The 26,527-nt window shown below is 41.2% G+C and overlaps 2 protein-coding genes across 13 annotated transcripts in view; one reads left to right on the top strand and one right to left on the bottom strand.

The window, feature by feature from the left end:
* The window catches only part of P2RY14 (purinergic receptor P2Y14), a 51,319-nt gene extending 27,106 nt beyond the window's left edge, over positions 1 to 24,213 (top strand). Inside the window, exons 1-2 of one of the 3 annotated variants that reach the window (XM_081064418.1) lie at positions 444 to 566; positions 18,705 to 24,213. In XM_081064418.1, coding sequence (XP_080920544.1) covers positions 505 to 566; positions 18,705 to 19,734 — 1,092 coding nt within the window. In that variant the 5' untranslated portion in view covers positions 444 to 504 and the 3' untranslated portion in view covers positions 19,735 to 24,213. Of the gene's footprint in view, positions 1 to 443; positions 567 to 1,043; positions 1,159 to 18,704 lie in introns of those variants that run through there. The other 2 variants (XM_081064420.1, XM_081064419.1) reach the window with 2 other exon arrangements.
* The window catches only part of MED12L (mediator complex subunit 12L), a 322,241-nt gene that overhangs the window by 182,928 nt on the left and 112,786 nt on the right, over positions 1 to 26,527 (bottom strand). The window lies entirely within an intron of this gene.

Here is a 26,527-nt window from a genome sequence, read left to right as displayed (position 1 = left end):
CACTCCCTGCCCTGCTACTGAAATGGGAAAGGTTCTGGTCCCCTTTAGGCTCAAATATTTTGCAGGTTTCCAACAAGTTTCAAGGAGTTAGCTGAAACCATGTGAATTACAACTTAAAAATACTTCCCAATAAATGCAGAAGCTATTCTCATCATCGCTTCACAGGAAGAGGTCACGGCTAGGCATGGGAAAGATGCAGCCTCCTGCCGGCTGAGGCTCTCACTTGGGGGCCCCTCTCCTTTCTCTCTGTACCCAGCCTCATACCACTTACTGTTTGTCAGACCCTAATAACTTGTAAGCACAAATGAGATCCAACTATATACGCACACAGAGCTGGGCTCCAAAGAGGACTGGACATCTGCAATACTTGACATTCAAACCTTTGGCGAGATGTCAACGTTTCATAGAGCACTTTCAATGTTTTGGTTTGAGAGCTAATGCATTTCCCACTGGTCAACACGAGCAGCCCAGGCAGAAAGCAAAGTATATTTCCCTCAACATCAGATGTTACACTCAGTTTCTGACCCAATCTTGCCTACAGAGACCATAAGAGGCTGGAAAAACTGGTAAGTCTATCCACTGCAGAGTATATTTAAAGAGCATTTGTTTTTCTAATGTAAAACGGCTTTTTGTGCTTTCGTGTCCTAAATTCTATTTTTTTTTAATGGATGAAATGACACATGACAGATTTACAGGGTGATATTTACTTTTCCGAGTTCAAGGACTAAGTACAATTAACTTTTCCCTGTACATGTTCTTTTTAATCACCAGAAGCAGGCTTTTCTGCCATGGGCTCGGGCATTAGGCTTTAGGAATTTCCTATTTTTAAAATTCTGTAAACTTACTGCTTGAAAAATTTAAGTCAGTGTTGTGTGCATGTAAATACTGAGTTAAAATCAGTTTTGGATATGGTAAAGAACACTGATACAGCTGCGTTATGAGGCAATCTCAGAGCTAAGAACAGCCAGTAAAAAAAAAAAAAAAAATCTGAAATGCTGCAGGAAAAAAAAAACACACAAAAAACAACAGAAGGTTTGGTTTAAGAGCACAAGAGGCCACAACCTCACAAAAAGTCTGAAATCAAAGGTGAAATACTTCACGCAAAGAAGCATTTAAAGTCTTCTCTGAAATGCCTGGGCTGCTGGTATGGATTTAATGGTGAGTCACAATTGATTTTCACAGGAAAGAAACAGGAAGTAAGTAAGCCTCAGAGTAGCTGCTTTAGTTTTTATTAATGTCTTAAGTTTTGATTTCCATATTCTCGATTCTTAACTTCTGATTTCTTCCTCTGAGATTTCACAGACATTTAGGCATCAAGCATTGATAGTGTTTTTTGTTATAATTTGGGGATGGCAAGGACAAAGAATGTAATTTGTGGAACTTATTCTACTGTTTGTTTTTCTACAAACTGAATAGTAAATTCTATAAATTCTAATCAGTAATTTTAAAACTTAATGTGTGCTTAGAATCCACTCCAGTTTATTTTCCAGCCTAAAAGAAAAAAGCTTTTTGTTTAAAGAACTCCATTTTCTTAGAAACTGTAAGAACACTACAACTAAAGGAAGGCAGGGTTTTAGAGGATAATTTGCCAATCACGAGCACCTCCCCATGTACTGCAAAAAGAATTTTAAACTACATTTAGTATTTTTAAAAGCTGTGACTCTTCTTAACAAATGATTCTTTAAATGGAAAAACTGCAGTCTCTTGAGTTGTCTAATTTATTTTTATGCCTAGCACCTTTCTTGCCAGCTTTCTCCACTTAAAGCACTCAAGGGAGAAAAATCTCTCTAAACAGACATAGATATACAGACATTCAAATACATAGATCTCTCACTTAACATAACTGAAATATACAGACCAGCATTTGCAACTCCTTTTTCAGCTCTGGCCAATTCTCCACGTCAGCCCCACCCATTCTAGGGAAAGATCCTTCTTGCCTTTAGTGCTTCTTCAAGACAAAACATTTAATTGGCTTCTAGGGATTACCATATAGCATCAAGATAGCCTGAAAAAATCCAGAGTAAAAGTTTGTTTTGGAAAACATAACAAAGATCTAGGCTTACTTTTTGCCATGTTCCCTTTGGTACAATTACATAGGTTGTTTTTTTTTTGGTTTTTTTTGTTAAGCATTCATGTGTAAATGTATTAGCATTAACCCTATAAAGATGCCATTTTTTATAGATAAAAAAGTCAAATATCAGCAATTTTATATGACTTAATCTGATGAAAAAAAGAATGGAGTCATAGTCTCAAGAAGTAGTCCCAGAAGTCAAAGGATAAGGAGAACACCAGTAATGATAATTTACGTAATTTTTATATGATAGTGAGAACCAGGACTTCCAATTATCCCCATTAAGTACAGACCTCTGCTTTTAAAGCCTTTGCACAAATATTGTTATCAAAATTGGGTGTTTCTAGCAGTCAAAGTACATTGGGAAAGACCTTCTATTATTGGCTCTGTTTTACCCATAAGGGAACTGGGGTCCAGAGACGTCCAGTGACTCAAACAAGATAACACAGCTGATAAAGGTCGAGGATGGTACTTAGAAAGGAAAAGTCATCCGGCTTCCAGTCCAGTGCCCCTTTACCTATCCTATCTTGTCTCTGACCTAAGGAGATGAATATGTCCAATAAAAACTGTGATTTATACATAAACACAAGTTGGAAATGCAAGAGTATTCAGAACTGCTCTGTCCCTTAACCCCCTGTTTACACAACAGCAACAATCACACCATATAAAATCGTCAATGTTACCGAACCCCAGACTGTTACAGAGGCTCTCTCACACTGTGAAAAAAGCAGGCACTTTGCAGATAAACTGGATTTGAAGCTAACGTGGCACGGAGCTACGTGTTTTGTTTTGTTTTTCAGCTCTTTTGCCTCTTTGATCTTCTTCTGTCCCATCACCTATAAAACATCATGATAAAGCTATCACCCTAGAGAGCTACTAAGATACTAATTGAGGCTTTCTAGTACCTGGCACATAGCAGCTGCTCAATAAAAACGGAATTCCCTCACCCATCCTTGCTAAGAACTTATTACGTTAGAAGTAGCACTGCCAAAAGTAAAATCCCACCAGAAATTTCTTGAGTTAGAATCTGACATCCATGAGGCTAAAAAAGAAATCACAAAATAAGGCAAATGAATACTTTTCCCAATTTACCTCCTACCATTCCAACAGAAAAAGGTGCGTTGTGCCAGTACACAAATAGTGAGTACCTACCAACGCACGCCCACTGAGTGCCTACTGCCGGAAGTGACCTACACTGTGAACAAGCAGGCCGGTCCTTCCTGGCCTGACACTGGGCCTGACCACTAGAGAGTCTGCAGACCTGTGACAGGGCCCGTGAGCCCCACAGATGGTGGTTCTGTACAGAAAGAGGCAGAGAACGACACTGGGGTTAGGATTTGCTTAATTCACATGTTTGGTGGATGGACGGCAAACAAAACGGACAATCTGACTAAACTCAAGAAAAAAATGGAAGATATCAGATTTGTAAATTACAATGACAGACATTTTATTTAATTACTCTTCACAAGGGACTTACATCCTTTTTCGGTATTTACAGACAGTGCCCATACTGTCCAGTGCATGGACAGATTAAGGGCTGACATATTTAAATAAGCAAAGTAACCCAAAAAAATCTCATTAGGAAATACAGCAAATTATATTTTAGCCAGGAATTCTCAACCTTTTGGTCTCAAGATCCCTTTCACAGTACCGAAGAGCTTTAGTTTGTGTAAGTTTTATTATCTATCAACATTTACTGTATTAGAAATTTAAATTGTAAATTTTATAAAATATGTATTTTAATTCATTTCAATAATAGCATCAAATTTTAATGTAACATTTTTATGAAAAATAATTGTATTTTCGAAAAAGCTTTTCGTTAGAAAAGTGGTATTACTCTACATTTTTGCATATCGCTTTAACATCTAGCCTAAGACAGATTCTCATATCCACTTCTACATTCGATCAGTTTTAAAATATAGTTGTAATTCAAGTATATTGAAGAAAATCTAGTCTCACAGATACACAATAGGAAAAGGAAAGAATGTTTTAATAGCCTTCTGGATTTGTTTCTTTAGTACCACACCAAAACTCAATAAGTGGGAGTTCCTAAAAGTTGGTTGCAATGGAGACTCTAAACCCATATCAATGAATATTGTTGTTACATTAAAACCCTTAGTCTAACTCAGTTTTTAAATGAATCTTTTACCCATGCTAGATTTTATAGCATCATATAACCACTGGTCATTTGGATGTTATCTTCAGGCAGAATTTTGAAGCATAGAACCAGAAGCCTTTGTAATTTATTGGGGCAGAGAAAAAACATGCAGCTGCTCAGCGCATTCCCCGCACTGGATGACAGACAAGGAGAAGCTCAAGGGAACAGCTAGGCAGTTAGGCGTTTGCTCTTATTCCGAATTTGTCTTCCACTGGGCCAAATACTTTAAGTAGCACAATAATCTAATTTACAATGAATATTGGTTCAGCTACCAAAGACACAAATATCTACTAGTTTGCCTCCTCCACACTCCCACCCCATACACACAAATACACCTGCACGTTTCCCACAAGTGAATCAGTCAGTGATATTCAAGAGAGAGACGAAAACCTGCTGCCCATTTGCTGCTACAGGCTGGACAGTTTCGTATTATACGTGAAAGACTCTCCCGGCTGAGGAGAGGACTCTTCTGTCCTCCAGGAGGCCCTGGACGAGGAACTTGGGGGCGGGACCAGTGATGATCCAAGTTACGCTGACATTCTATGTGCCAGGCTTCGCCCAGCAACCTACCAGAGGGGAGGTATGAAACCAAGGGGAGATGGGCCGGACCCTGCCATCACTGAGGGCTTGGAAGATTGCAGGCCCAATCACAGGGGCTCCGATTACTACTCAGGAACTTGCTCAGGCCACTAAGCTCCTTTCATCTGCTTGCTTCCTGTGCAAAGGATGTTTCAGGTCATTCAGCAGAAATGTATTCAACTCCTACTATAAACCACTTGCTGGGTTAGGTGAAAATATTATACAAAGCTCCTCTCGCCGTGCAGGAGAACAGACAAGCTAACAAATACAAGTCTCTTCAGCAGGAAACATTTTCTAGTAGTTAAGGCTTTAGAATGTCACTGACCTGTATTTAAATCTCAGTTCTATAATGTACTAGTTGTGAGACCTTGGACAATTTAGTCAAGCTCTTTGGACTTCAATTTCCTCAACTATAAAATGGGATTACTTCTATCTTATCGGGACTACCGGAGAACTTAAAAGTACATAGCTGTAGTATGTTCATTTTACCTGCTGCATAAAATTTCACTAAATAATGGGCTGTTGTTTTTTCACCCATTTTCCTGTCAATAATCATTTGAACTATTTCCACATTTTTACTTTTAGTGTTTCGATGAGCATTCTTGTACCTGTTTCTCGGTATGCTTCTGTAATAGTTTTCTACGGCATATACCTAGGAATTAAAATACTCAGCAACAGGGGAAGTGAAGGTTCATCTTTCCCCAAGTATTTACAATTCCTTTTACAAAGTGATAAACTTGAGAAACGATGCTGAGTAGGGGATAAAAAAAAAAAAAAGAGAGAGAAGTCCTGGAAGACTGTATACAGCATGAGCGAGTTTTAGAATGGACTATATGTGCGTATGGATTAGCATAATTTGTTTTAAAAGGGAGGAAATGCAGCATACAACACTGAAGACAGGGTTACCCTGGGAGGAGTCAGGTGCCAGCCCGGATGACGCACAGAAGAGACGCAGAGTTTGGTGTGCTCTCGCTCTGAGGTCGGTGTCCTACTCTTTTTGTTGAGCTTTAGCTTATGTCACATAAACTCCTGTCAAAGCATCAAAAAGTCCATTAAAAAAAAAAAAACACAAACATTTTTAAAAGCAATTCGCATTGCCTATGTCTGGTACAAGGTGACGTTTCCAATAAGTAGCAGGTATTGCTATAAAATGTGATGAGAGGGGAAGAGACGACAAGATACATTGGAAGCTCAAGGTCAGGCATGACTAACTCGGCTGGTGCAGAGCCCTTCCCCATAGAGGTGAAGCAACTGGGCTCCGTAACATCCAGGGCTGTGGGTGACCCAGGTCTGCAGAAAACGGAGGTGCACTGTGGGGAGAGGACGGCAATGAATCTGCTCAGAGGCAGAACCACCAGACTCTGAGCTTCAAGAGGGCAGGGTCCCGACGCCAAGAACATGGCCTGATAATACGTGCCAAAAGGAAGAGCTTGTTTTATAGATGGTGGTTTTAAACAATGTCCTAAACAAAGATCACTTGGTTTCGAAGAAAAAGTAAAAAGACAAAAGAAGATGGCCAAGAACAGAATAGGAAACACCCATGTAAGGATAGGCAGAGGAGCTCTGGCAGGTGACTGAGAAAAAAAGAGAAGGAAGGTAGCTGAGAAGTCTGAGAGACACACACACCTGCCACGTGTCAGGCACTGGGCTCAGGACCCCGCCCGCAAAACCAACACACACAAAGCACGTACACATACATACGCGCGTATGCATAATACTATGCACACATCAGCGAAAAGTACATGCATACACAAGTACACATACACCACACATACTCTCTTTTGCTGAACCCCTCTGAAAATAAGTTGCAGACCACCGTGACTCTCTCCTCCTCAATACTTCAATATGCACCTCTGAAGAATAAGAATAGTCTCCTGCTGAACCACACCACTGTCATACCTAGAAAGACCAAAATGAATTCAATAATGATATAGTCTGCATTCAAATGTGCACAGTTGTCCCCAAACAATTTTTATACTTTGATCCTCTATTCCCCCTGTCACCAATCATCGTGCACAGACTACATTATTTCTCTTTGGCCTCCCGTGATCCCGAGCTGCTCCTGCCCACCACGTCACATTTGTTAGGTATTCATGACCTTGATTTTTGAAAGAGTCTAGGCGGGTTGCTCTATAGAATGATTCGCATTCTGAATGTGTCTGGTTGCTGATCCTTGATTAGCTTTTTGAAAAGGTATGCTGTGTACACGTAATTGAATCGTATCAGGGGCACAAAACGTTAAGTGATCTCATTTTTGGTAAGTTTGGTCAGTCAAACAGATATTCCTGCTGCAAAGGTACATTTTTTTTTCTTCATGATTATAAATTATCTGGGGGTGATGTTTTTAGGCTGCTATATCCTATTCCTCCACAACCGTTCACCGAATGGCTTTTCATAACCATTGACGATTGTTGCCTGAATCGGTTCTTACACTGAGGTTGCAAAATGGGGACTTTCTAACTCTATCATTCCTTCTCTAATTTCTAGCTGGCATTCTTTTGTAAAAAACTTTCCCCTGTCTTCACCCTCCCTTTTTTAAAAATCCGTATTTTTAATGTCACTACCAACTTCCTGAATTTGGTTTGTTTTTCTAAGCATATTCCTGTGGATATCCAAATTGTCACATTTAAAATGCCTCCAAGTCAGCTCCCACATCCTTTTACTTTTCACACTTCCCATCTGGCCCGAGCACTTCCTTGCTTTTCGCTCCCAAGGTAGCTAACTCACCTTGTACTTTCCCCGTGCCTGATTTGAAATCAGTCACTTCTCCAAGGGGCCCTGGTTCCTCGTAGTGGCCGTGATACTTAGAAACAAGATGAGCTCATTGATACTGGGGATCGTGCTTCTCCATCTACAGAGGATTCTTACTTTTGTTATTTAAGGACGGAAAGGGTTTGAGCACGTTCATAGCTACTGTGAGGTCAACTTCTAGACCTACAGCTTTTCACTGTTTGAAGGACTTGTGCAGGTTTATACCTGGAAGGGAAGTAGTGTCTAGACAGAGAGAGAGACAGCAAATACAACAGAGGAAAGCAATAATGTATGGAGAGAGATTAGAAAGAAGTTGGTGTAGGCTACATTTAAAAAAAAAAAAAAAAAAAGCATGAAGTAAAACAAAACGGGTCCTGGTCCAAGCAAGTTACGAGCATGAAACTGCACAGCATCGTACAGACAGAAAGGAGCGCTTATTCCTATCAGATTTCTTACATATACAGACAGTACATCTGAAACAATAATGAAATGGCATCTGATCGCCCCCATGGGGCACAGAAAGATGTAACATGACTTTCTTATAACATACCTGACTGACTCCCATCGAAATCCACTGGAAAAGTGAAATACAGCTGAGTCTTGAACAACATGGGGGGCTAGCGGCAGCAACCCCAACACAGCTGAAAGTCCATGAATAACTTATGACTCCCCCCAGACTTAACTACTGTTGGCCCTTTGCATCCACAGATTCAACCAACTGCAGATCAAAAACAGTGTTTTCGATCCACGGTTGGTAAAGCACGGTTGAGAATGTGAAAATACGGTTTTCCACCCACAGTTGACTGAATCCATGGAGGTGAAACCCATGGATACAAAAGGCCAACTGTATTTGAAAACTGAAAAAAATACCCATATGACATGTGTCCAATGGAATGGTCTAAAAAGGGCTTGTACATTCAACAATGGGTCCCAATCTGTGGGCTTAGGATTCATAAAAAGCAAAGGTCTTTTATTGCACACGCACTCTGAGCACCATCTTTAAGCTGCATAAAAACACGTCTTTCACATTTAACCCGACTCATTTTGAAATGAATGCACTTGCTTCCTTGTCATGTGCTGTGTTTAGTAAAATACAACTTCATTTAAAGAAATGCCCAATTGTTAAGTTATTGTCACAATATATTTGATTAAAATCAAAAATTACTAATTCCTCCAACAGATAAGAAGTACAAAAAAAATTAGGTTTTAAAGTGTATGAGAATCACTTCTCTGAGCTAGTCACAACTCTGACTTCAAGTCCTGAATATTTATATTCTCCTCCTCTGGCTAGGTAAGCCTGACTCTAGAACAAACACACAGGAGTTGATATTTAGCTAAGTAGTTAAAGCTGCTGGTTTCTCAGAAATGAAAGTCTTCCTACCCCATAGTAAAGGGACATGCATTAATGCTCCAGGCCCCAAGATCTGGAGATCTGAGTACTGCATGCTTAACCAAGAAATGTAAACACCATCACAGTAAGGCAAATCGAGGTCAGGGATTCATTTCCTTGTCTGGCCCCAGGGAACAGAACCACAGGTTCCAAAACAATGCTGCAGAAGAACAGACTGGAAAAACAGTCAGAAACCCAAGCAGCTCGATTTAATTCCAGGCAGAGAAAGGAATCAGTTTCCAAAACTCGGAAGCTGCGGGCGTTTCACAGCTTTCCGCCACTACAACCAAAGGTTCGGGCTTGCATGGGCTGATTAAGAGCACGAAACACATCGGACTGCACTGCACCCCCAATGGTTGAGTGCCCTTTCTGTGATTAGAACGGAAGGACCGTCCCTTTTCTCTGCCACGCAAGCACTGCTGGACCAGAAACTCTGAGGTTCGAAAGACTCGGCAAAGACCTACCTCCTACAGCCCCGCATTTCAACACAGAAGAACATCAGCCTAAAGTAAACGTGGGCAAGTCGGGGAGCGGTGTGGGGCCTTAGCCGGGGAAGTCCCCGCAGTGAGCGGGTCCCGGAGATATCTGATTATTCTACTGCCAGCTGAGTCACTCGCCGATCCCCCAGGCTCCTCTGAGTCACACACTGCCAGGCACCAGCTTTTTGGTGCTTACAGGAACGGGAACCCTATGAGGTGGCAACCACTGCCCCCTCATTGTAGGGCTGTAGAAACTGAAACACAGAGGCACTCAGTAACCATCCCAATAGCACAGATGTTAAGAAGTGGAGCCACATTTCGAACCAAGGTCCCCTGCACTCAACACGCAGGCTTTTACAATACGTTTCACTGTCGGCCCATTATTCCAACAGAGCAGTGAAGAAAGCTCACTTCACATGCCAAGACCTAAGCACATGAATTACTTGTTATTGCTGATGAGTTACTCAGTATACAGTGAAGGTTTACCACTAATAAGAGAGCCGACTAAATTATCTTCCTCTATCCAAATGATACCAGATACACCTACCATTCAGGAGCTCTTCCAGTGGTTCTCAACGTGGGAACATTCAGAAACGTCTGGAGACATTTTTGATGGCCATAAATCACGAGGTGCTACTGGCACCTAGTGGATACAGGCCGGGGACGCAGCTAAACATGCACAAGACAGCTCCCCCACAAAGAACTGGAATTGAAACAAATGTCAACGGTGCCCTAGGCTCTATACCAAAAACTGTAGGCGAAACACTCCCCACAAAACCGTTCTGACAATGCAGATACAGTTCATGGTGCAGGGCTAGTGCGGCACGGCCCCAAAAGCCTGGGGCTGCACCACACGTCACCTTCCTCCAGCAGCTCCATGACCCACCTGCAGAAGCACAAGATGTGAAGAGACGCAGGTTCCTGAATGTGCTGGGCTTGTGTGTGGCTACAAGTTCTGCTAAAAGTGTGTTAAAGGAAGAAGTTGGAATTAGAAGCTACGAGCAGGTTTGGGCATTATCAATTTATTATCCATACTAACCCTCTGCCCATTATCGCACATAATCGAAGGTTGGCTCTGTGTGCGGCACAGGCTCAGCTGGAGTCTAAGCAGTAGCCCAGGAAGGAGGCCTGGCAGTCCGGACAGAGCTGAGCTCATGCCTTGGTGAAAGAGGAAGCTCTCAGGTGTCTGCAAGTCAGCCAAAGAAGCGCATTTGAAAGGTTCTGATGTAACGACTCATTAGCACAGCTCCTCAATTAAAGTACGTGGCCACAGCCTTCCTGAAATTTCAAGTGAAATTAAAGCACGTTTGTCACTGACCTCGCCTCTCACTGAAGGTGAAGACAATGGGCCGTGGTGGCCAGAGTCGGAGGATCGAGTCAGACCTGATCAAGAACTCATGTCCGCTACAAGAGAAACAGAGTGAAGGTGAGACGCAGCGACAGGCAGAGCCCACTCCACAGCAGGGGCCCTGGGGAATCCCTGTTCGTGGCGCCCAGACCACAGCAGCAGGTCTGGGTTTCCCCCAGAGGCAGAGTCGCCACCATTTGGAGATTAATAGCACTTGTTTTCATCACCATCCTGAACACGATTCTGGACCTCTGCTTGGACATCAGCGTAGGAGATAGAATGCCAAGTCAACATCAAAAGTCAGACACACATTCATTTTCATACTTTCAGAAAATGCAAATCACCTGGAGGCTCTGTGTGGCGTGGTTCCTGCAGACTAACTGGAGAAACTGAAAGAACCCACAACTTGCAGACCCTTCAAGTCTTGGTCAGAAACAGAACACACATGCGCACAAACTCAGACACGCGTGATCTTCCCTCAAACCATAATGGCTCAGTGACTCCTAAAGATGAGACTCCAGGAAAATGCAGAAAGGGCTGCGTACACATGCTCTCGGTCACCAACGGGCACAAAACGGGCGGCCCCACATTTCCTCAGGAGGAGGGGAGTGAGAACTGGCTTGCGTTGCACAGACCTAAGTGTGAATACTATCTGCCATGTGTGCGCTGCCCGATTTGCTTCTGATGGGTGATTTAACCATGGCAAGCATCAGTTTCCTGCTGTGCAGAATGGCAGGTAGTAGTAACTACTGGCAAGGCTCAGTCATGTCACCTAGAGTGTGGACCGTCCCTGTCCCCACGACTGTGCTATCATCTCATGTGTCGTCTGGGTGCATGTACCTAGTAGCTCTCTCTGCCCCAAACTACGGTGAGTGTCAAACATTAAATGTTCAGGACCGCAAAGGAAGAGAAGAGGGGCTCATACTTTTGGGTAAAAGAGAAAGAGAGGGTCCCCCTGGCTGAGCCTCAAAAGCACCAGACATAGGCCATGGGGAGAGCAGAAGGGGAGTTAGACACCACTGTGAAAATCTAAGAGGCAGCCAAGGAGAAAATGGGTCTCTGAGAAGCAAGGGAGATGGTCAGTTACAGAGAAAAAATAGTACCTTCTATGAGATACACTGGCATGCCGAAAATAACTTCCTCTTGAATAGGCAAGTAGGTCTATGCGCTAGAAGCAGAGGGCACTGCTAACTCGCCTACATGGAGTCCAGAGTTCTGGAGAGACACGCAGGAGCCAGGGATTGTGAAATATCCAACCGACCTCGGAATAAGAAAGTCCAGGAGTTTGAAAGTCCAGACTTAGAGTTAATACAAGTGACGAGTATAAACTATTTTTAAACATAAAATACAAGATATTTTATAACATAAAATATTACAAAATATGACCACAAGACTGAATGAGGAGCCCAGCCCATCCATAAATTCCCTTTCTATTCAATCCATTCTAACTACTGTGGAAACCATCTAGGATATCGCATATTGCACCCTAAAGAAAAAACAACAACAGAGGTGCACATGAAGACAAGGGGGACAAAATCAGCAATGAAAAGAAAATGGCTTTAGTTTAAGTTTAGAAATGTACACAATGATTACACACATCTATACTATTTTCTATTGGTGTAAGAATCATCTAAGGAACAAATATTTACTTCATAGGAAAAGATCTGGGGCATCTTGGATTAAAGTTTTCAATGTTTGCAAGGAGAGAAGAGGAAATATCAGACAGACACCTCAAAGAACTTAACAAAAAAACAGGAAGGAAAATGCCCATCATAAGTGGGTGCTGATAAAAGAGTGATTTGAAAGCAATCCATTCTCCATATACAATTTTTCTAATAATGAAATATATCAAATATACAAAAATACAGAAAATGTTTGCAAAACCAATGTACCCAACCACCCAGTGTTAAGTGATAGCATATTTACCTATAATGGTTTCAAAATTTACAAGCTGAAATACCAGACACAGAGAAAGCACGAGCACCCTAAACCCCTTGCTTGCTCCCCCTTCCTCCCCAGGAATAAGCACTTGCAATGAAGTTAGAATGTATCATTTCTGCCCAGGATATGTTCAGTACATCCTGATCACATACAATGTTGCTCCACAGAGAATGTCATCCCTGTTTTGTTTCTAAAGACAATTTCATGACCATTTAATTCTTTTGCTGCATTGATTTCAAGTTTTATTTTTCCAAAATGTGTCAGAAACCAACAAAAAACAAAAAGTTGATATTTGGACTATTTTATGCATTTAATAATAACAATGTGAGCTGCTTCATCTATAAATGACGTCATTTTTATGTATAAAAATTTTGGATATATTCATTTGGAGATATCCGACCATTATGGCAAAATGGTTAAGAAGAGTCTAGGCAAATGTAAGATTCCTTTATCACTTCTTCTCAAATAGTTTTCTATAAAAATATGTATCTCCAATTCCAAGAGACCACAAAGATGAAATTAGGATGATGAAATATGTAATGAATAAACTCTAAGAAAGATCCTAGATTTCAAGGCTACCTACAATGTAACTTTTTCCTACCTGGAGTCCCAACTACAGCAAAGAGAAACAAGTTTTTCACCCTCCTCACCGAGTATTTATTAAATGTCCCCTGTGTACAGGGTCTGAAAAAAACATTGCTCCTCCAAGCGTGGTTGTTGGCTAATAGCATCAACATCATGACGCCCAACTACAGACCTACTCAACTTGAGTCTTCATTTCAGCAAGATCCCCAAGTAATGTGGCTGCACGTTCAAGTCTGAGAAGAGCTGGGTTAAGACAACCCAGACCAAGGCAGATCCAAATCCAACACTTTCTGCCCAACTTACCCTTTTCCTATCAGACAGCATGGCTTTCAGGTGTTACCTCTACACGCATTTGTCTCATTAGAGCAGTGGTCACCAACCAGGGATGATTTGGGCTCCCAGGGTGCATATGGCAATGTTTGGAGACATTGTGCCACAACTTCTGTCTGGTAGCTAAAAGCCAGGGAAGCTGCGAAACATCCTACAGTGGCTGAGAATAGGCCTCCATGACAAAGAATTACCTATGATTTCTTGCCTAAAATGATCATTCAGTAATTTAATGAGCTGATTTGAGCATCTCTTTCCATGAGGGGAAAAATAAACCAATAACAAAATATTTCATGTCCTACACTTTCAAGTAAAGAGGTTATAAGTTTCCCACAAGAGTTCACACCAGATCAATAATCATTAATATACAACCAAGATCAGTACAGTAACACAACAAATGCACGAGTCGAAATATTCCACAATTTTACAAGCTGAATTTAAAAAGTAATTGGACTGCTACCATACCTCCTTCTCCAATAAAAACTGATGTTCATTTAACTTAATTCTTCTTTTCTCTGACAACACAGGATCTTTCGCAAAGAAACACTGGCCACGTCAAGGTCACAAGCCTTCACTGGGCTAAATCAAATTACTTCATTGAAAAGAAACTTTATATTATAGCAACAAAAAAAAAGTTTTAAGGTGATTGAAAAAACTCTAGTATTTTCACAAGCTTTGATAGTGTCATCAAAATGTTATGAAGGAATGATGTTCCTTCTTGAGAGAATGTAGAATTATGGTATACAATTAGAACGGTGGGAGTTGGTCTATATATGAAAAAAATGGGTCACTGTGTGTAATTACTCAGAAGATGAGTAATGAACTCGGCATGGTTTTTTTTTTGTTGTTTTTTTTAAGATGAATGTGCTTCTGGGGTGAGCATTGCTTCGTAGGGCTGTGTATGAACTAAATTCTGCTCAGAGAGAGCCCTGAGGTTCTAGTTAATACTCTGATCTACGACTTGAAAACACTTAACGCAGCACAGCCTGGGGCCTTACACTACACTGAAAGTCAAGTGCACTCCCTGCCTAGATCAGAACCAGTCTTTCGCATTGATATTTTCACAGAGCAAAACGAAGTCAGTCATACGCTCCTATTACACATTACCAGCTGTCTTTTGGCCTCATAAATCCCATTCCACCATATTCTTTAATTATGTTACCGAAGACCTAAAGTGACAACAGATAGAAATTACATTTCATTTCATCCTCCTTTACATGGATTGTGGAACAAGGAAGAGTTCCACCTAAGAGAAGCTGATGGCTTATACTGCTAAGAGTCCCTTTTTAAAAAGTTTTGCCACATACAGTAATCTTTAGAGAATACTGTTTGTGTTCCTGAAGCCTCAAGGTTAACACAATGACCACTTTCACCACAGAAATTCCAAGATAACCTCAGAAGTAACTCCGTGGGCAGTGCTGGCTACACCTCCACAAACTGGCTTGCCCACGTTTTTGCTTGATCATCCGGAGGTCATTTTCCTTTTTTGCCCCCACCTCCTTTTGCCTGTCTTTCATCTTTAATGGGCTGGGGCAAGCTGCTTGGAAATAATCAATCAAATAAGAACATGGGGCAGGGAAAAAAGGGTTGTTGAACCACACCAAGACATTCTTTATTTTCTTTGATTCACTTGGTACATACTTAAATTTTTGTTAGCGCATAAAAATCAGCATTTCCTCCATTTGTGAAATGATTTTAAGTTTTGGTAAGTCCATTACCAAATGGACACTCAATCATCTCTATACAAAGGAGAGGAGACGAGGCAGATGTTTCAAGGTCAAAATGATATATGTCTCTGTTATAATCTTGTCCTGTTTTTAACCCAACACATATTCCTGCCTTTTGATCTCAGTGTATAAAAGTGGCCTTACCTGCTGTAAATGCCTTAAGATAGCTCCTTTTTCACATCATCTCTTAATCTACCACTGGAGCAAAGGCTGCGTGCTCTGAGACACCAAGACCAGGTACAGTAAAATATGTACCTAGAGGACACGGTACTCCATCATCAACACCACTGCTAATGATGAAATGTCTAATAAGAGCTAGAAAATTACTACCAAAATTGTCTTGGATTTACCTCTAGTTTGTTACTCATGTACAGGATCCCTTTAATTTGCCTCTGCTGTTTCCACCCCCCAAGCAGCATGTCTCACATCTTTCCATCCTAAAAAGGAGACTGTTAGCTGTGATTGCTTAAAAATGGGCCAAAATAGCAAGATGTGTGGGGGAAAACACCCAACCAAGCAAGCCTTGCGTATTCATTCCATTTCAGAAGGCGTAGCTGCTCTAGCTTACCTGGTCAGTCAGCCCCTTCGGTCAGCTGCACTGTGAGAGGAGCAGGCAGAGAGAGCACTACAGGTCGTACGTATGTGCCCGGTGATCCAAGAACACAGTTCTGGACCCATGGTGTCAGACACGACAGGCTACATGCCGACACTACAGCTCCCAAGTCCTGAGACTGAGAAAACGTTTTTAGAGAAACACATGTCTATAAGGAAAGGAATTGTGCCTCTCGCTAAATCATTTCTGGGAAATTCTTCACTATGTCTCTATACAGTGGCTTCTGTAATGTTTCTATGAGGAAAGGAATTTGGCTCTCAAACATTTCTGGCAATTATTCACTATAATTATTATATAGTTAGTATTTCTCCACTTCAAAATGTATTAACATCTACATTTTGTACAATTTGTCATTTGAAACTCCAGTGAATCCAAGAATGACTGAGTGCCTAACATGAGCACACTGACGGGGGGGGGGGGGGGGGGGGGACCCCTGGGAACACACAGCAGGCTGCATTCTCTTAAGCTCTATGACACTGGCTCTTCAACTAAGCTGCATCTGACCCTCAGGGAACAAGGTAATTATTTACTTACTAGACACAGACTCTTTGCCACACTGGAAAGTTAAAAATCGAAAATGTGGCCCCTTTGTTTACCGTGTAAAATACAAAACAGGCCACTGAAGACCTACAAAGAAGCAGATGACTACAAATCCACATGATCAGACTAAGTGTGCAGGGGTAAGATTTCCTTACAAAGAAAGTCCAGGGACTGGCAAAATCAAGTGGCTAGAAATAGTTCTAGTTTTGCTATGTGGCATTCAGGATGGAAGAGTATGCAGAAGCAAGATATTCTGGTGTGGAAAGGGGCACACACAGCTTGCACATACGATGTTTTTTACTTGGAACGTGACTGTATTTCATACCCCATGTTCCCAAATTCCACTTTCTCACACTACCTTGATTTTACTGACTTCACTCATTGAGTATAAAGCACCAGGCTTGGCACCAGAAATGCAAACATGAACAAGGTACGTTCTCTGACCTCAAGAAACCCACAGTCGTCCTCAATCGTTTCCATGATCCCTGACTAGATGTAAATTTCTTAATACCAGGGCTTCATGACTCATATTCCCGGACTGCATATTCATTTATTTCACAAACATTTTAACTATCTAACATCCTAAATGTAATGCTACGGACACAATGGTAAAAAATGACATGGTCTCTCTCCTCCAAAGGAGGTTACAGTAGTGGAAGAAACAAAAACCCAACAGCCAGAAAGATGGCTGTTATGATAGAAGAGGCACAGGATTGTGAGCACACACAGGCGGTCCCCACACCCAGTGCACCCCACCAAGACTTGGGAGGGAAAAGTCTCCTAAAGAAAGAGATATCCGAGCTGAGGCCTGAAGGATGACGAGAAGTTAGCCAGCCCCGAAGGTAGCAAAAGTGTTTTCCATACAAATGAAAGTTTATGCAAAGGTCCAAAGTGAGAGAAATCATGGAACCTGCAAGGAATTGGAAGGGTTCAGGGCAGCAGAAACTCATGGCTGGAGGTGATGGAAGCGGGGGTCAGACCTAGAAGAGAGCTCAGCGTTAAAGAGCCAGGATTTTACTGTGAGGGCACGGACCTACCACTGAAAGATTTTAAGCAGGATGGTGTTATTACACATAAGATGGGCAGTAAACATTTGCTTTGATGTATCAAATAATCTTTCAGAGAAGTTCTAATCTTCCCTATCCCCTAAATCAGAATGTTTGACATCAGTGAACAACAGACAGGATTCCCTAACAAAAAGAGGCTCTGCGTAATACCTAGAGCAACACTGTCCAATAAAAATACAATACGAGCCACATATGTAATTTTAAATTTTATAGTAGCCATATTCTTAAAAAGCAAAATTAAGGTTAATCATGTATTTTGTTTCATGGAATATTTCTAAACTATTATTTCAACATGTATTCAATATTAAAAATATGAAGATATTCAACACCAGTTCTTTTTTTTTGTAGTAAGGCTGCGAACTCCAGCGTGCATTTTACACGTACATCACATCTCAATCTGGACTGGCCCAAGTTCAAGTGCCCTATAGCCACATGTGGCTAAGTGGCTACCATACTGAATAGCACAGATCTAGGGTATACTTTTGGAAGCGCGTCTTGGAATGTTTAAAGTACTTTTATCGTTTGTGTGTTTGTCTTCAAATTTAGAAAAATAATGCAGATCAGTTTTTCAATGTGAAAAAAAACACACAGAGAAAAGCTCAATTTTGAAAGGTACCCATAGTCCCATGCCAAAAATACCACTTACATTTGGATGTGTACGCTTGTAAGACATTGTCCCATGTCCAAAATATAGGTAGGGTAGGCTATTTAAAGAGTACGGTCTGTATCAGTAACTCTTAAACCTAATAAATCAAACAAAGCTCTCAATAAAACGAAACAGATGAATTCTCTGTTTTCCCAGTTTTATGACCTTTTCACACTATATTTAAATGAGCATATCCTAGAATTTTGAAGTTTTATAGGGAACCATTGTCATTTATGGGAAGTGCTGCTCTCCATATTACCTGCAGCTCTCAGGCTGTCCCACTTCTCCAGTTTTTCTTTCCCACCGTCTGTCTATCTACTCTGTTCTTCCCTTTTCAAAAAAAAAAAAAAAAAAAAAAAAAAAAAAAAAAGGAGGGAGGGAGGTAGGGAGGGAGGGGTGCCTAACATCTGACAAAAGATTTCAAGAATGCGGGTCTGACTGTATTCCCTGCCCTCTGAGTGACGGTCTCACCTCCTTTCCAGGCCGCGCGTGCAGCATCACAGAAGGATGAATTCCAGCGCCCCCGACGTGAGCTGCTCCTGGAAGCCCCTCGTAACTGGCCAAATCATCCCGGTGCTGTACTCCGTGGTGTTCCTCGCAGGAATCCTGCTCAACGGCGTGTCAGGATGGATCTTCTTCCACGTGCCCAGCTCCAAGAGTTTCATCGTTTATCTCAAGAACATCGTGGTCGCCGACTTTCTCATGAGCCTGACTTTTCCTTTCAAGATTCTCAGCGACTCGGGGCTGGGCCCCTGGCAGCTGACCGTGTTCATGTGCCGGGGCTCGGCCGTGCTCTTTTACGTCAGCCTGTATGTCAGCATCGTTTTCTTCGGGCTCATCAGCTTTGACAGATACTATAAAATCGTGAAGCCTCTTCAGACCTCGTGCGTCCAGTCAGTGAGTTACAGCAAACTCCTGTCAGTGACCGTGTGGGTCCTCATGCTCCTTCTCGCCGTTCCCAACATGATCCTCACCAACCAGAGAGTGAAGCAGATCACAAACATAAAATGCGTGGAACTTAAAAACGAGCTGGGGCTAAAGTGGCACAAAGCATCCAACTACATCTTTGTGAGCGTCTTCTGGATTGCGTTCCTTCTGTTAATCATTTTCTACACGGCCATCACGAGAAAAATCTTCAAGTCCCACCTCAAGTCCAGAAAGAACTCCAATTCGGTCAAGAGGAAATCTAGCCGCAATATATTCAGCATCATGTTCGTATTTTTTGTCTGCTTTGTACCCTACCACATCGCCAGAATCCCCTATACCAAGAGCCAAACGGAAGCTCATTACAGCTGCCAGTCCAAAGAAACCTTGCACTACGTGAAGGAATTCACTCTGGTCCTGTCGGCTGCAAATGTGTGCCTGGACCCCATTATCTATTTTTTCCTATGCCAGCCATTTAGAGAAACCTTATGTAAGAAACTACACATCCCACTAAAAGCTCAGCATGACTCAGAAAACTCCAAAATCAGAAGGGGAAATACAATGCATGAAAGCACAGATACTCTGTGATTTCCCACCTCCTTTCAGATAGTCTGTGTATGCACATGTAATCTTCAATTACATAATAAGAGAAATGAATGAGAAACATAGCCATGATAGTAAGTATCATCACTGAGCATTGCTATCCAATTTAGTACAATAATAAATTAAAATGTAAGTTTCCATGCTTTTTTGTAATACCAAAGAAAAAAATAAAGCGTACATTTTTAAATTGTATCAAAATAATAGGTTTACACTTATATTCACTAATCTGGTATGTTAATGTAGAACTTTAAATAGCAAATACGAAAATAGGAAGCAATCAAGACAATTCACGGCAATGTCTTCCCTCTCTAAACATAAGAATTAAGTTAGGAAATTATGTATGTTTTTTCAACAGGGTCATTAAATACAAACTAAAAAGCAGGAACAATTTGATAAAAGAATAGAGGCCTATTTCTAGTAGAGTCAAGTTTTCTCTGATTTGAAGGAGGAAAAGCAAACACCCAGAAAAACAACATAAGAAACCCCCTACTGATTTATCTCACGGCATTTCAAAGGAAAGCAGATATAAAGTATGTACTTTGCAACAAAAAATGTAATTTTTTTTTCTGATAGCATTTTGAAGATGATATAAAAATACCTTTTAAATATGTTCTCTACAAAAACTTGTTAAGCCACTTGATGAGCCTGGAGTTCTGGTGTTAGAGTATTTCTAAGTGGACTCTACTGAGGGAAGCTGGCTATTGGCCTGTGTTGCCAGCAACTTCCGTTCTCTGTTATGGACAAAAAAAAAATAGGATGAGTGGAGAAAAAACAGTCTGTCTGTCTGTCTGTCTGTCTCTCTCTCTCTCTCTCTCTCTCTCTCTCTCTCTCTCTGGCAATATGCATTTATTCTCTAGGGGCAGGAGGAAGCAGTTTTCTTAGAAAACTGGACTTGATAAAAAGAACATCTGAAATTTATAATAATGAGTGAGAAATTATACATAAAATGGAAATTGGACTTGACGAAAACCTAAAATTTGTTATAACGAGTGAAAATTATACAGAAAATGAAAATTTACACATCACATTTTCTGAAAAACAAATGAATTAATACGTGCAGATGTGAGATATGGTTGCTGGCTTGTAAATTATCAAAACTAAATTCTTTCTCTGCTATTAACTGGCTAGAAGACACTCAGCCCCTATTTCAAATGCTCTTTACAAACAATTTTGTAAGTCATTGTATATATAGATATAGATATACATATACATATATATTTCACTCTTCACTGTATATGTACTAATAAAGAAATTATTTTTAATAGTGCCAATATTTTTCTTAATAATCAAGATATGAAAAAAATATTACCAGATTTCCTCATAGTCAAGACATAGGTGGTTTCTTTAATACACTCAATTATGCACGCTAATGAAGATATTATATAGAGAATAAAAATTCTATTTGCTACTGACTTTGCAAAATAAGTATTGTATATGCTCTAGGACCTCATCAGATTTTAGGCAAAATTCAGAAATCATATCTTAAATTGCAGAAGAAATAGAGAGGTTTTCAAACTCTATGTCCACTTTCTACACTTGTAAAAAGCTCCCTGTTACCAACTCTGGGCCAAATATCCTCTCTCAAAAAGAATCAGATCACAAACCTACTATCCATGTGCTTGGTAAAACTACTTCTTGTATTTGCTTGGCTAGATATATGTGCTGAAGAAATTGTGTGTATTCTTCACCATTTCTATTGGCCAGCATACATTAATAAGTACTGGTTTTAAATGGTCCTACTGGGCTACTGGAGACAATGAAAGTGAAAAAAAGAAGATAAGGAGCACCAAGTAATAATGCCTCTGAAGCACTGTGCTAAAGCAGATCAGTAACGTGAAAGACGGGACGTCTCAGGAAACAGCACGCAGTGCAGACAAAGGCATTGTGAAGCAAAAGTTGAGTAGCATTTACTACATTTTAGAACTTTCAGGTCCAGGGCTACAACAAAAAATAAAGTGGTCGAGCATTTACAATGGATTAACTGGTGCAGGTAGGCAACAGGGGAGCCCTTCCAGGTCCCTCTGTAGATAAACAGTGCACATTCTCAAGTGCTCGGCTGCCCCACGCAACTTACAAACCCAGGTGCCTATGGTGACGAGGAAAGCCAGGCCAGTGCGGTTGTAAGAAAATGGAAAATAGGGAATGTTGAGGAGAAGCGTGAGCCCGGAGCTTAAGCCTCACCAACAGGCCCCTTAACTCCAGCCAATTGTTTCCCCATGTTTTCAAGGGATGCAAAAAACAAAAAAATCAAATTAAAAAAAACCACAAAATTTTAAATTGCTGGGGGCGGTGGCAGCAATGAAAACACATCTGTGCATAGAATATGATATATCAACAGCCGCACTGCAACATCTGGAATGCATAAATCTCATAGAAAGGTATTCAAAAGTGGCTCTTGACTAAAACTGAAAACACCCGCTTTCATAGGAATCCCTCTGCTTTCTTTCACTAAACTGAGGCTCTGTGTTGATCCAACTTACCTACACAAAAAATACTCTCAAGTGTTTTTATAAAAGAAATATTTAAGACAAGAAGAATCAAGAAATAAAGAAACCATAATCACATAAAAGATTACACATGAAACTTACCCACAGAGATGTCTGAACCTTGCCACTGTCTTTTACAAAACGTTATCATCAGCAGTGCTGACTTGCTGGTCATCTCCTCAGTCTCCATACTTTCTTTCTCAACAAAAAAAGCAAAATTTTCCCTTTGGGAAATTTCACTTTTCCCTGTTCTCGGCCATATACTACCATATCGCAGAGCCCGTCCTGGCCCCACCAGCACCAGCCCATAATTGTTAATCAGCATGTCCAATTCCAATGGCCATTGGTTGGAATGGAACATGACCCCATATGACCCAATGAGAGCAAGTCCCAAACTTATGAAGAAATTCTCCAGAAGCCTTGTTGTTAAACAGGTAACGTCTAGACGTGCTTCTTTCATTTTGCTACCACATCATGATTTGAAACTGACACCCTGGAAAGTGGCTAGAGAAGTGGTACAAACCCAGCCCTGGTTATATGCACTGAGGCCCTTCGTCAGTCCTCAACTAAAGCCATACCCACAACTTTAGACACTCAGGTCTGTCAGCCAATAAATCTCTTTCAGTGTATAAGACTGATTTTAAGTGTATTCCTTGTCACATACAAATGAGAAAGTCTTGATACATTGGTTCCTGCTAAAAAAGTAATCCAGAAACTCTAGAACACGCCCTTACACTAAGCTCTGCTTCCATCTGATATAGTAAAGTATGCTCCATGAGTTCTGTAGTCCGTCCTACCCTACTGCCGCCACCTGTATCCTTTAGCCTAATCTGGAGAAAACGGGGAAGAACGTATGTTTATTAATACAGAAAATATCTGTAACATCAAGAGATAATAGCATAAAAACTACAAATGAAGCAGATCGTTCCTCCCCAAAATGACAGGGGATAGCCTTTGGGTAAACAGCACTGTGAGGGTTTGTGTGTTTGGGGTGGGAGAGAACCCATACCGTGTGGTGTGGTGTGGTCTTTAGCAGTAAAAGCCACTACTTCCTTTTGGTCATCTGTTCTCTGCAAGTAAAGCATTTCATGGCAGAACATCCCCCCAAAAAAACCACTTTAACAAGATGTAGCTTTCCTTTCCCATATGCCACTTTTAAAAACGCTTTAACCATTTCATAGCACTGCTTGTACAAAATGATTAAATGTTATATCACTTTAGCTGTAGTAAACATGTTTTAAACCTCACTTATAAACTAGCTACAGAAAAGAAACAAATATTTCACAAAATCAGGTGCTCTCCTAAGCAGTTTCAGGGTTGACAGGGAGTAGAAGTTACTCCATCCTGCCTCCCTCACCTCTGACAGAAGGTGGGGTAAAAGCATGGAAAAGCAGTGTTATAAAAATGGGTCCACCTCAACTACGATGAACGATATGCAAAGGATTTTCACTGATACACTTTGAGACTACTTGTTACCTTTTGAAGGCGCTCGGTGTGTGATTCTATGACTTCTCTCATGGTCAGTGTTAAGACCTCTTCCCCAAGCTACCTCACCCCACTTCCAAAACATTATCTCCAGCACTTTGGGGGCCTGAAGTGCTGGACTTTGGACCCGGGTCCTCGTGTTGTTCCACTCCCAGCCTCCAGGTATCCCCAGCTCTAACCCCCAAGTACCAGCCATCAGGGGAAGCCCAGAGCGTCTCCCTTCCCTCCCAGGTCCCACTCACCAGCCTCCCCCAAAGTGCATGACAAAGTCCTAAGGGCTTTCTTTCCATCATTCTATCCCATGACACAAAAAGACATCAAAAGGTGGCTTTTATCATCTCCACACAATACTTTATATCACTTAAAATAATTCCTTGATAATTCCTTTTCTAAGCCAAAAGATTTTCTACCGTAACTTGCAGGTTTTTTTCCAAGCCGTTAATTATTTCTGTTCTACTTTAAACCATTAACTTTCTGAAAGAATACCAACTCTCTTCTGATATCTTACTGACTGATGAGAAGTCATCCCTCATTTTGTTTGTAAAATAAAAGCCAATTTCAACTTCATATCATTTAAAACACACACACACACACACCTTACAATGCCATGATCAAGTGTATTTTCTTATCTGCTTGATGTTATGAAAGCATTTAGATGAATAAAAAGCTATTTTTTGATAGGAAAACCAGTGTTTCCATCAGTGTTATTCAAAATAAGAGCTCCTTAAGTGTTTACAAAGTTACAGTCAGAATGTGTTGGTATGACTGATAAAGCACGGAGGAATATTTGTTAAATAACTAAATGAAAGGAATAAAATAAAAAGCAATCTGTGCCATATGAAATAATGAGGTGAGCTAAAACCCTCAGTAAGCTAATAAACCAAACTCACCTTTCTACCTGCCAAACCTGACTCTCTACTCCTCACACTTCCCTTCACGGGACTGAAACAGGAGGCGCCCCCCCCCCGCCCACACCAGTGCTTTCTCCTTTGCAACCACCCAGTTCCTCCCTTTTAATTTCAGATCCTCATTGCCTCTCACCTAAAATGACTGCAGTCATCCCCTAATTGGTCTTTTCCACTTTCTCTCCTATCCCAACACATTCCAACACCGCAGGTTTGCCTAGTTGCTGAATTGACAGCTCCTCTCACATAACTTTCCTGATCTCTCCATTGCCTACTTATCAAAGCATCCAAGATTGACCAGACTGATCCAAGATTTTGTCCTCACACAGATCCTGTTCAGATATTCGTGTGGATACCCTAGAGTCCCCAACACACTCACACTCCCGAGTCACACCCCAAGCATAACTCCACTCTCCCACTTCTCAGAAGCACATCTTCACTCCACCTCGGTCAGGAGGACGGCACCTCCTGGATTTCACAGGTTCTAACAGCCAGCAGTAAATGTGTACCATTGCAGCTTCTGCATATAACCCTTGTTACCGCTTCTACACTGTAACCTTCTGAAAGCAACAAAAATATCCTCTAGGATGGGGGGTAAGGAGGCAGACTTAAGTCAATAAATATCTCTTGTTAGAACTTTTAACTACTTCATCAAAAAACAAAGATTCACATCGCAAGGGAAAGGGAGAGTTGCTCCAAAGTCCCTTCTCCAGGACAGTAACAACAGAGTTGGCAAAACTCATACTCATAAGTTCATTAAAAATGGACCGTAACGACGCAAGTGGAAAAGGAAAAAAAAATGAACTCAGTGATTAAAAACAAACAAGATAACCTTTAAAAGTTCTTTTTTTAGGGATTTCCCCCCTTATTATTTTATAACCATGGATCAAATGGCACAGTCACACTTCACAACTGAAAGGGAAAATGGACTATGTTGACCCAGTAACTGTGCTGAGTCAATACCAGAAGAGCAGAAAACCAAAAGGATGGGCAACAAGAGTGACAGAATACTCTCAGCCACTCTCACAACCAGCGTCGCATTCCAAGAATGAGCAAAACACCTTTGCCTTCAAAATATTTCCAAAATTTTACTATTTTATGAAAAAGGGGAAATGAAGGCAGAGTTTGAACAATGCAGAAAAGGCAACACCTTGGAAGCTCACTTTAAAACCACTCTATCTCATGACATCGTCCCTCTCAGATTTGAAGCTACTTATCTCAGTCAGAGTCAGGAACCAAGTCTTTGTGGACTAATGCAGGTGGGAAAGGGGACGGTGTGCTTTAAAAACTTGCAAAACACAACCCAAAAGCTCAGCGGCTGCAGAGGGAAGGCGGACCCGGTGCCACACAGAGTGCTGGAGGAATGTTTGGGTCACCAACATCCATAAACAAGGAACAGCCCCGCTGACCAAACGTCATAAAAAGCTGCAGGATTCAAACTACTTTGCGTCGAGAGCATCCCAGCTTCCCAATGCCAGGAGCAGTGAGAGCGGGGCGTGGTGTACTGTCCACGGCCCAGCGTCACTCAGATGGGATGCAGCAAACATGAAGTGGGGAGCGGGAGGGGGCTGAGCTGAGCTGTCGGGCTCCTTTGTACCCACTGTTTCTGTCCAACACTTCCATTTTCAGAAGCATGAAGTCTAACAGCAGCTTGATTTCCCCATGCCTTAGTTTTTTCCCCCATCTGTAAAGAGAGGAATCTCCTTTATCTCATGGATTTCTTTAAAGAAAGTAAATTCTCAGGCCCGTGTCTGGCTGTGGCGCTGGCTGCCTACCCCAACACCCATTTTCCCTTTCCTCATTCATTCCAAAGGGTTACTGTGCTATGTTTAAAAACCAAATTTTAATAGTTAAAATTTTCAAAAAATGGTGCTTCTACTGAAATACGCTTGTTTGGTATTT

The sequence above is a fragment of the Rhinolophus hipposideros genome, assembly GCF_964194185.1.
Source record: "Rhinolophus hipposideros genome assembly, chromosome: 2".
NCBI lineage: Eukaryota > Metazoa > Chordata > Mammalia > Chiroptera > Rhinolophidae > Rhinolophus > Rhinolophus hipposideros.
The sequence above is the reverse complement of the archived record's forward strand: the minus strand, read 5'-3'. Positions and strand labels throughout refer to the sequence as shown.